The following is a 12,270-nucleotide window of genomic DNA, read 5'->3' as shown; positions in this document are numbered from 1 at the left end:
ACCACAGTAGCTTCTGTTGGCAATAGCTATTAATGAAGAAAGCAGAATTCAATTAATCGAGAAGAAAAAACTTTTGCTCAAAAAGAAAAGGTCCTAGGAGAGAAATAAAAACATGAATGCCGGCCGGGCGCGGTGGCTCAAGCCTGTAATCCCAGCACTTTGGGAGGCCGAGGCGGGTGGATCACGAGGTCAAGAGATCGAGACCATCCTGGTCAACATGGTGAAACCCCGTCTCTACTAAAAAAATAAAAATAAAAAAAATTAGCTGGGCATGGTGGCGCGTGCCTGTAATCCCAGCTACTCAGGAGGCTGAGGCAGGAGAATTGCCTGAACCCGGGAGACGGAGGTTGCGGTGAGCCGATCGCGCCATTGCACTCCAGCCTGGGTAACAAGAGCGAAACTCCGTCTCAAAAAAAAAAAAAAACATGAATGCCTTTTAACTATAAACATGCACACATACATATACATATCTCGGATGTTAGCTTTTAATTAAGCTGAATTTTAACCATTGAGCTCCTAAAAACTATATTTTCCTTCCCAGAGGCCTGTCAGCAGGAATGGACCCAGTACCTCCCATTTTCTAGTTTACATGGTATCAAAAGGAGTAAGACAGAAACACAAGAAGTGGAAACAAATTTTGGACAACATAAGGGGGAGTGTTTTGAGTCAGGGAAAACAGACTCAAAACCTTATCTCAAACGAAATGCAAAGCAATTGTATTACCAAGCCTTATTGCTTCCCTTGGCAGTACCGGACAAATGGCTTAACAAGCCCAGATAGGAAAATAGCAGGCTCCTGGCATAAGATTCGGTTAACTCACCCTTTAAGTGTGTCCACTCCTGATTGCCGTTCTTCCCCAACAGTGAAAGGGACATGCACTTTTGAGCCCAGGACAGCCTTAAAGAGGGTCCCCAGGAAAATCTCACCAGCAGCTGCTGGGATCCTCCTGAAGACTGTCTCCTCACAAGCTGCTGGCTGCTGCATGTAGCACCATCCTGGTCACTCCTGGCTGGTGCACCAAATCTTGTTCCCAGACTAAACTGAGGGTCAGGCTGCTGTTTCTCGTGGCCCAATAACGAGATGCAAATGACCTGGGGAGGAAGAGAGTTTTTATTTCTGCAACTGATTACAGGGAGAAGGCCTGGAAATTATTGCCAGACCAACTGAAAATTACAAAGTTTTCCAGAGCTTATATACCTTCTAAGCTGTATGTCTATGTTTAAGTGTGCATTCATCTAAGGACGTAAGTGATTAACTTATTTTAATCTATAAATAAGTTCTGAGTCCTGAAGATCTTCCTCTGGAACCTCAGTAAATTTCCTTAATCTAAATGGGTCCAGGTGCTAGGGTGATTACCCTTGTCTCCTAATCATGGAGGTTTGGGGAGTTCCTTCAGACACCCCAATAAACTTGTTTGTGGAGACCTGGGGAGTTCCTTCAAACCCACAGTAAAACTTGTTTAATCCAATATGGGCCTTGTTAAGAATTCCTTCATTATTTTGTCATGCTTTAAGGCCCAGGAAAGGCCTAGGCAAAACTATTGATGGGCTTTTGTATATCCCAGCCTTTGTATAAGGGGCCTGGCTTTTAATATTTAACTTAACCCCTCAGTCAGTAAACAGTTGTTATGGAGGCCTGCATTAGTGAGACCTGACCTGCCACAATCCTGTGTTCAAATATTGAAAGACTATATTATTAAGATGGCAGTACTACCCAAAGCAGTCTACAGATTCACTGAAAGCTCTTATCAGAATTCCATCAGCCTTTTTGCAAAAATGGAAAAGCTGACCATCAAACTCATACAGGATTTATAAATGCCCTGAATATCCAAAACAATATGGAAAAGGCCAAATTGGGAGGCCTGAACTTCCCAGTTTCAACACTTACTATAAAGCTACAGTGATCTAAACAATGGGCTATTGGCATAAGTACAGATCATACTAACATACAGATTACTAGAATAGTATTAAGGTTTCAGAAATAAACCCATGTTCTATGGCCAACTAACTTTCAACGAATGATGCTGGAATAACTGAATATACACATTAAAAAAAGTTGAACCTCTGTGATATTGTGATAGAAGCAGAAATACACATTTTGGTCTTGTACCAGTTTCCTGGTACATAGGTCCTAAAACCCTTGGAACATCCCAAGTCCTCAAGTCGTGTCTTTGTATGCTAATGAAATGACTAATGGCTGGGGGATCTGGATGGCGAGGGTCGGGGGTAGTTGCCAGGAGGAGCCAACCAAGTAATTAGAGACCTCCAAGGAGCAGGACATCTGAAGGTTAAGTTGATCACCAGTAGCCAGTGATTTAACCAATCATGCCTTCATAATGAAGCCCCTCACTCCAATAAAAACCCAAAATGATGGGGGTTAGACAGCTTTCTAGGTTGCTGAAAATGTGCAGGTACCCCAAGATCATGGAAGCTCCACTACCCTTCCTCCATACCTTGCCCCGTGAAGCTCTTCAATTTGGCTATTCCTGAATTGTATCCTTTTTAAAAGAGATAAACGTTAAGTGTTTCTCTGAGTTCTGTGAGCCATTCTAGCAAATTACTATGGGAACTGTAACCTGGGGACCTACTATTTGTGACTGATGTCTGAAATGGGGGGCAGTTTCATGGGACTGAGCCTTTAACCTGTAGGATCTGCATTTACTCTGGTTAGTGTCAAAATTGAACTGTAGAATACCCAGTTGGTGTCTACAGAGAATTGGGAAATTGCTTGGTCTTGGGGAAAACAACCTAAACTTCTGGTGTCTGAGTATTGAGAGTACAGAAGGAAAAAGTTTGTTTTTTCTTACTCTATCTCATACCATATATAAAAATTAAGTAAAAATGCATCAAACCGGCAGGGTGCAATGGCTCATGCCTATAATCCCAGCGCTTTGGAAGGCTGAGGTGGGTGGATCACCTGAGGTCAGGAGTTCGAAACCAGCCTGACCAACATGGTGAAACCCCGTCTCTACTAAAAATACAAAAATTAACTGAGCATGGTGGCGGGTGCCTGTAATCCCAGCTACTCAGGAAGCTGAGGCAGGAGAATTGCTTGAACTCAGGAGGCGGGGGTTGCAGTGAGCCAAAGATCACCCCATTCCCCTCCAGCCTAGCAAACAAAGAAAATTCTGTCTCAAAAAAAAAAAAAAAAAAAGTATCAAACCTAGATATAAAAGCTGACACAACAGTACTCTTAAAAGAAAACATAGGGATACTGACCTTCAGTTTGGCAATGGTTTCTTAGCTATGATACCAAAATAAGGAGCTACAAAAGAAAACATAAATTAGACTTCATCAAAATTTAAAATTTTGTACATAAAAGATATTATCAAGAAAGTGAAAATACAACATATAGAAAGGGAGAAAATATTTATAAATCATATATTCTGTAAGGGTCTAGTGTAAAGAATATATAGAGAACTCTTAACAACAAAAAGACAATGCAGTCTAAAAAAAGGTAACCGAAGGACTTTGAATAAACAGTTCTCCAGAGAAGATATACAAATGGCCAAAAAGTACGTAAGATCAGTTATTAGGGAGATGCAAATCAGGACAATATGATGCCACTTCACACACATTAAGACAGTTAACATAAAAAAAATAAGAAAAACAAGTAATGGAGAAATCTGAACCTCTGTGCACTGTTGGCGAGACTGTAAAGCGGTGTAACTGCTGTGGAAAACAGTTTGGCAATTTCTCAAATAGCTTATCATAGACTCACCATATTACCCACAATTCCACTCCTAGGTGTATATGCAAAAGAATTGAAAACAGATACTCAAATACTTGTGCATTAATGTCCATAGCTGCACTATTCACTATAGCTAAAAGTTGGAAACAGTCCCAATGTCCATCACCTGATGAATGGATAAACATAATGTGGTACATATACATATTACTTTATTCCATAAAAGGAATGAAGTACTGATACATGCTACTAATACTAATGAAGTACTGATACATGGATAAACCTCCAAAACAATATGCTAAGTGAAAAAAAATCCAAAAAAATCACATAATTGCATGATTTTGTATATATGAAATATACAGAATAAGAAATCCATAGAGATTAAAAAAAAAAAAAAACATAGTATTTGCCAAGGGCTGGGCATGTGAGAAATAGGGAGTGACTGCCTACAGGTATGGGGCTTTCTTTTCAGGCAATAAAAATGTTTAGGTAGAGGTGGTGATTATGCAACATCATGAATAAATGTCATTTAACTATACACTTTAAAATGGTTATTTTTCAATTATGTCCATTTCACCTCAATTGTAAAAAAAAAAAAAAAAAAAATCTGAGGACAAAAGTTTGGTCCACTAAATCAAGATTTCTATTTGTCATTTCTTACAGCTATCCTAGTGTACTGTAATAGTTATATCCTGTCAAGTGTACATTAATATTTCTATCATTTAGAAACACTACTTCATTGTCCATTCTAACGGCTTGCCTCATCCAGCTCCCAAATTTTGCCTGACTGGATTTCTTACTGTTGCTCAGTTCTGTAGCCTTGCATCCTTTCTGAAATCATTTAGTTGTAAGTAATGCTCAGTACTATATTAAGTGTTCTGGTCTATATATTTTAATGTCAAATTGGCTCTTATCCTTAAGGATAACTATAAACAACACAAGACCAATTATAATGAAATGTTAAACTGCCTGGTATAGTTCAAAGTGCTGTAACAAGTAGAGAAAAGACTGAATATCTCTCTCTCTCTAGTTTCTAAATTAGGGTCAAGTGATTAAGATACAGATAACCCGTGATAAGAACTTTTTTTTTTTTTTTTTTTTTTGAAACAGGGTCTCACTCTGTCACCCAGGCTGGAGTGCAGTGGTTCAATCTTGGCCCACCGCAACCTCCACTGCCGGGGTTCAAGTGATTCTCATGCCTCAGCCTCCTGAATAGCTGGCACTACAGGTATGTGCCACCATGCCCAGCTAATTTTTGCATTTTTAGTAAAGATAGGGTTTCACCATGTTGGCCAGGCTGGTCTCAGACTCCTGGCCTCAAGTAATCCTCCTGCCTCGACCTCCTGAAGTGCTGGGATTATAGGCATGAGCCACCATCCCCAGCCAGAACCTTGTCTTTTAAAGCTTTGCCAGAATGCTTACAGTGACTGTCCATTCTCCGTCACACTTGTATGCTTACCTTTTTCCTCCACCCCTTACAGGCTCTTACACGTATTAGAAGTACTATTCCTCTACACACTGGATTCTCGTATACTCTTAAATATCTCACATACTCTACAAAGGAATGTAATCTTTATAACTAAAAGAAAGGATTTTGCAACCATACAGATCAAAGTCTATGTGAACAAACTGTTCATGTCTATACACTTTAGTTTCCTCCTCTGCAGAATGACACTAATAGGGTTGTCATAGGATTACATTATTTATATAAAGCATTTATAATACATTTTAATATGTTTTAAGCTTTCAATAAAAGTTGGCTACTTTTGTAACATACCTAAAATAGTATTACACATAATTGCTATTTTATCATTTCAAGTTTTATTTCAGATTCAAAGATACATACGTACATTTGTGACGTGGGTTTGTTGCATGTTGCTGAGGGTCTGGGTATGATTGATCCCATCACCCAGGTAGAGAGCATAGTACCCAATGGTTAGTTTTTCAACCTTTGCTCCCTTCCCTCACCCATAGGTGTCCCCAGTATCTACTGAGGACATCTTTATGTCCATGAGTACCCAATGTTTAGCTCTTGCATATAGGGTGTATTTTTTTAAGGTACTAACAGATGGAATTAGGCCTACGCTATTGCTTAGCGTGCCATGATTATTCAAATCTAAAGTTGACATAAATCGGACTTTAAGCCCTTAAACCGGGCTTGTTTAAGGAGTCGCTCCTTCAGCCTTATGAAATGTTCTGTAGTAATTTTTTAATAATAATAGGAAGTATGAATAGAAATCTGTACCTTTCTTGTGTTTTCAGCTAGAAACATTAATAATTTAGAAGTAGAAGAACATAGAATTCATTTGTTGTTCAATTTGTTGTACAGACTAAGAGATGGCACAACACATTACAACACTATGAGAAAAAAATTTAATTTGTTCTAGTATTAAAAAAACAAACTTACTGTCAATGAAAGATAAATACCATTTCCATAATTTAGAGTACAACCAAAGTACACAGACCATAAGAAAATATATTGGTAGCAGCGTCCCACTGAAATGTTTAATAGGAATTTTCAGTTAAAATGATCAGTAAAACGAAAAGATTTGGCTTCTGACATACATAGGTGGTGCTGTAACTGTTTAGCACGCTTAGCTTCTAGTCGGAGCTGTCTAGTTCTCTCTCTGACAGCTTGTTGCTCTGCTATTTTTTCAATCCGTTTCCTTCTTAGCCATCTGTAGAAAGAGGCATGATCAGATTTGGTGCGTATCAACCTGAATACACTCTTCATGCTATGAAGTTACTGCTATAGACAAAATAGATGCACATTTCTTTACAATGAAATACTGTCACAACACAAGTATTAACTGAAAAACGTAAAGCTTACACCCCAGGCTCATACAAGAAAGGACAGTTAGATTTGGAGTCAAATGTTGGGAATTGTCTTATGATGAAACTGCCAACTTAATTGGCTTTTTAATAATAAATACTATTTTACATGTGCTTTGGTCCTATTCTTTTTTTATAAATAAGATTTCTTACTGTTTGGTAGATTCCAAATAACTTATTCTTTGTAACTAGCTGTATTCTAAACATTACTTAGCTAGGTTAAGAGTACTATCATGCAGAAATGCTGCTTTAGTCTTCGTACAGGTAAATTGTAGAGCTTTTAAGACCACAAAATAGTACTTTCTTAAAATGAAAAATAAGCCAGAAATGAAAACATCAAAAGTAGGAAAGGAAAAGTCCACATTCTAACAAATTCAAGTCTTGTTTAAATAACAGCAAAAAATAACTGCATACCCACATATAGCTGGTATGTAAGCATATATTTGTATGTTTGTGTATATGTATGTATACATGTATATATATATGCACACACATACATATGGGTTTTTTTCAGAAATCTAAAGACCTAAATAACTGTATTAGAATAAAAAATACTTACTAAATACCATAATCTGATGATATATGGTCCTGAATTGGATACTAGTTTAAGTAAATAAACTGAAATCATTTATGGGTCAGTTGGGTAATAAATGAATATGGGCTGGATATTAGGTAAGATCGTTAATAAAAAGCAGATTGCAGAATAACATATACAGCATGATGTCAATATTTTGCAATTATAAATATATGTACAGAGAAATACTTAGACAATATGCACACTGGTGCTAATAGTCATAATTTCTGGGTGATGAAAATGTAACTTGAAACTTCTCTATTTCTACAATGTACATTTACTGTTTCTGTCATAATAAAAGAGTATGTTAGGGAAAAAAAAAAAAAAGAAAAAGGAGGCTGGGCATGGTGGCTCACATCTGTAATCTCAGCACTCTGTGAGGCCAAGATAGGTGGATCACTTGAGGTCTGGAGTTTGAGACCAGCCTGAGCGACATGGTAAAACCCCATCTCTACCAAAAAATAGAAAAATTAGCCAGGTGTACTGGCACAAACCTGTGGTCCCAGCTACTCAGAAGGCTGAGGTGGGAGATCACTCGAACCCAGGAAGGTGAGGTTGCAGTGAGCTGAGATCGTGCCACTGCACTCCTGTCTGGGTAACAGGAGAAAAAAAAAATGGAAAAAGGAAGGAAAAAGAAAAGAAGGAAAGAATAAAAGAGATGAAAGAAGGAAATGAATTTCAAACAACTGGACTCAATATTCACTTTGACCCCCAACTCTCCCCACACTTGCCAGCAAAAATGTGAAGCCACACCCATATTATCAGAATTAGGCAAAGCAGTGTCTTACCCAAGTAACTGAAAAAACATCAGGTTTGCCTTAAATCATCAAAATATGTACCTCCTTTTTCTTTGGTCTATACAGATTTTCCTCCTCAGTCCACCTGCCTTTCTTTTACTGGTAAATGCAACTTTTATTGGTTGCATTTACTGGTAAATTCAGTTTTTCTGAGGGCTATGTAGGAGAAGCTGTAATCTATCTTCAGCCCCTTTCTCACAAAAATAAACAAGTACACAATAAATGATGCAACAAAGGTTATCACACTGGTGCCATAAGAAATAATCTTATTAAGAAAAGCATCTTGAAGAAAAATTGGTGTGCATATATATATAAAACTTCATATATATATTATATATATAATGGAGTTAAAGATTTATACATTTTCAAAAGCATGAATTTAAAATTGAATAGGTAGGTGTTGTAAGAGAAAACATTTTGAGGTCTTTTTTTCCAATCTTGATTGATGATATAACTCTTTTAAAATGACCACGAGGAAGGGGAATGGGGGGAAATGCCCTGCCTTTAACTTACTGTTTAAAGGCCCTTTCACGGCCTTCTGTTCCTTTAAGGAAGAATAAGCATTCCTCTTGCTTTCTTAGTTCTTCTGTCTTTCTTTCTTTCATCTGCTCTTGGTGCTTTTTTTTAAGCCATAATTGAAAAGCTTGTTGTGGATCTCTGTTTTCCTGCTGATTAGAAAAACAAGTTTTACTTAATTTAGATGAACCAGAACTACCTTTTGATGCCCTACCTATAGGACTCACTCCTACTCTTCAACTTTTCTTAATTATGCCAGCCTCAATACCTGCATTCCTAGTATCCAAACCAAATACAACACATTTAAGTTTTAAGAATATCTTTCATAAGTTACTTACCTGCTAAGCCCATCTTTCAAAACTGTAATTACAATTGTACAGGGTAGCCATAAGAATTTTTAGTCATAAGAATTTTCTTACAAGGGTAACACCATGGTAATTTTCACATAAGAAAAAGCTAGTAGGAGTAGCTTATTTCGTGGTCCCTCAAAGTTCATGATGGATATTATCTTCAGGGAATTTTCAAAAGTTGAAAGAGCTCTTATTTGGGAGAATAAAGAAGAGAAAGAGGACAGATTTGGTACTTTTTACCCTTGGGAAGTGTGACTTCATGTGGATTCCTGGCTAGAATGCAAAGGGAAAAGACACATTCATTTAATACTTCCCCCAAATATAAGCTCTGTGATTGAACTTATATCTTGCATTTCTCTTGTCTGTTTCCTATACCTTGCATTTTTCCCTTGTTTGTAACTCACATTGCGAAATACGCTCTACTCTAATTTATAAGATTATCCAGGATCTCTGATGCACAACTGAACTTTGTAAAGAGGACCCTTGGATTTAAAGACTCATTGCCAAACACCTGGAAGTCTGGGAATTACTAGAGATGACAGAAAAGTGTTCAATCAGGAATTATATAAAAGACTCCAGATACAAAGTAATAGATAGGAGGAATAAGTTCTGGTGTTGTATTACACAGTAGGGTGACTATAGTTAACAATAATGTTTATTTCAAAATAATGAGAGGATTTTTTAATGTTCTCATCATAAAGCAATACAAGCGTTTGAGGTGACAGATATGCAAATTACACAATGTATACATGCATCAAAACATCACACTATACTCCACAAATATGCAAAATTATTTGTCAATAAATACAATTTTAAAGTTAAAACATTTTTAAAGAGTCAAGGATTTAGGGATCAACAGGATAGATGGGTATCCCGTTCTTTCATTCTTTTTACAGATATTCACAGTGTTTACTACATAGCAGGCACTAAAGTACTAGGTTGCATTAATAAATAAAATTAAGGTTCCCTCTCTCACACATTCTATATTGTATGATACAGTAGCCACAAGTCATAAGGGGCTATTTAAATAAGATTTAAAATTCAGTACCTCAGTCATACCAGCTACATTTTAAGTGCTTAACAGACACACATGGCTAGCAGCTACTATAATGGACAGCACAGACACAGAAAATTTCCATCATCCCAGAACGTTGTATTGGGCAGTGATCTACACAGAGAGGATAAAAATAAGTGACTGACTGAATGACTGATTTACTGATTGTCTGATTCAAAAGAAAAGTATGGGAAAGAGAGAAATAAAGGCAGTAATAAGGAGAAAGGATGGTATTTACATAGAAAGTAGGGAGGAAGTTATGGGATACCTGGAGAAAAGCAGTGGTAATAAGAGCGAAGGAGCTAAGAAGGGATTGTGTTTGGCATGATCAATAAACAGTAAAGAGGTCGAAGTAAAGTTGTAATAAACTAGCTGAAGAGTGGAAGATGAAGTCAGGGAAGTAGCAGGGATCAGGTAATATATAACGTTGCTGGCCATGGTAGGAATTTTGTATTTCATTTTGAGATGAGAATCTATTGGGGGTTTCTGAGCATAAATGCATCAAAAATTCACCATTTTAGAAATATCATTCTGGCTACTATGTGGAAAACAGACTGCATGAGGGAGAGGCAAGGTAGAAGGGGGCTAGGTTATCAGGCTTTTTAACAGTTCAGACAACAGAGAAAATAGTGGTTTGGACTAGGGTAGTGGGACTCTGTATATGCACTGAAGACAGAACAAACATAATTTGCTCAAAAATTGAATGTACAGTTTTATGGTATGCTTTAAATGATTATTTTTAAATTATTCCATTTATTAGTATAATAAAAAGTCAAGAAAATATGTTTTTAAAATTTAACATAAAATTAAAGCAGAACAATCATCAAAATGATAGACTGCATTGGTATGCAAAGATGTCACTGCATAAGTTCATAGCAAATAACTCTCAACAGTGGAGGGAACCAAAATAAGAAATCAGAAAAAAATTATAGAGATAAAATATGAATCATACAATAATTATTAATGGATTAAATTATCTGATTATAAAAAAGGATAAATGACTGGAGACTTTTGCATCCATTCATGATAGAGTAATTGGTATCAGATTAACCCTTCTGCCCTAAGCAGCCATAAAACTAGACAAAATGTACACAGGAGTGTGGTTACTGAAAGAAAGAAAAATACATGATATAACCCCCTTATTCACCCTGGCTCTGTACTTGGTGGCACTTTCCTGACCACAGTATAGGAAGGAGAAGCCATAGCATCAAGCAGTCAATAGTCTCACTGGGCTCAAGAAACAGAGATAGGAGTCTGGTGCTGCTGAGACAGCTGAATTTCCAGGGCAGGGTACCAGAAATGAAGGAATCATGTGTAGGGATGCTCCAGAAGTCTGTGTGGGGGTTTCCGTTGGGCCTCAGCAAGGACGGGGCTGTGTATGTGTAGAGTGTAGCTGCTGTTAATGAAGAAGATACCAAAGGTTGCACAGTTTTGGAGACGTTGGAGTTCCAATCCAACCAGGTGAAAATAATTCATTGCTTACCTTGATCACCCACTTAGAACCCTAAAAGGGCCATGCTTTGGAAGTAAGTGTCACGTCCTAGCATAAGGACCATGCTCTAGGAATAAGGACAAAACCAAAATAAACCCATCCTAATAAAGCATAAATCCAAGTCTGACAGGATCAAGAGGATTCAATACTAATTTAACTGCCTACCAGAACAAAATTCAATACCCTTTAAAGGAAAACAGCATATTTTAGATTTTCTTGCAACTTTTTTATTGGGTAAAGATCCACAGTCTATTACCCAATAAAAAAAATCACTGGATATCTAAGGAAACAGGAAAATGTGATCCATAATCAAGAGAAAGAGGCCTTTAATAGTAACAGATATTAAGATGACATGGATATTGGCATTTATATACAAACAGGTAATATTTAAGAAATGAAAATGTGAATATAATGAATAAACAGAGAATCTCAGTTAAAAAAAAAGAAAAATAAAAAAAAAAAAAAAAACCACACACACTAATTCCCTAAATGGGCTTAACAGTTGAATGAACACTGCAGAAATACTGATGCCTAAAGATGGATCAATAGGAATTATGTAAACTGAACAACGGAAAAAAAATTTCAGTAAGCAGAAGTTTAGTAACAAGTGAGATAATAGCAAGTGTTCTAACATGCGTAAAATTATATTTCCAGAAGACGAAGAGAAAGAAGATGAGGCAGGGAAAAAAAAAAAAGTGGCTGAGACTTGCTCAAATCTGGTATAAAACATCAACATAAAGATCCAAGAAGCTCAGCAAAACCCAGGTTAGGTATATTCACAGCAAAACACACACGTAATAAATTTCTAAAAGCCAAAGCAAGAAAAATGTTAAAGCAACCAAAGGAAAAGAACATATTATATACACAAGAACAATAACAAGAATGATATAGCTGACCTCTGAATAGAAACAATGGATGTTTGAAAAAATTGAACGACATCTTTAAAATGCTGCAGGGGAAAACTACCT

At 36.9% G+C, this 12,270-nt stretch overlaps 1 protein-coding gene across 4 annotated transcripts in view; it reads right to left on the bottom strand.

Moving 5' to 3' along the window:
- Positions 1-441: 441 nt before the first annotated feature.
- The window catches only part of CCDC181 (coiled-coil domain containing 181), a 41,189-nt gene continuing 29,360 nt past the window's right edge, over positions 442-12,270 (bottom strand). For 2 of the 4 annotated variants that reach the window (XM_032291445.1, XM_032291443.1), the window contains exon 5: positions 442-1,091. In XM_032291445.1, the coding sequence (XP_032147336.1) occupies positions 720-1,091 (372 nt within the window). In that variant the 3' untranslated portion in view covers positions 442-719. Of the gene's footprint in view, positions 1,092-6,037; positions 6,366-8,403; positions 8,559-12,270 lie in introns of those variants that run through there. The other 2 variants (XM_032291447.1, XM_032291446.1) reach the window with 2 other exon arrangements.

This window comes from Sapajus apella, unplaced genomic scaffold (genome assembly GCF_009761245.1).
Source record: "Sapajus apella isolate SASKATOON/1434 unplaced genomic scaffold, GSC_monkey_1.0 scaffold25, whole genome shotgun sequence".
NCBI lineage: Eukaryota > Metazoa > Chordata > Mammalia > Primates > Cebidae > Sapajus > Sapajus apella.
This window is presented reverse-complemented; position numbering and strand designations above follow the sequence as displayed.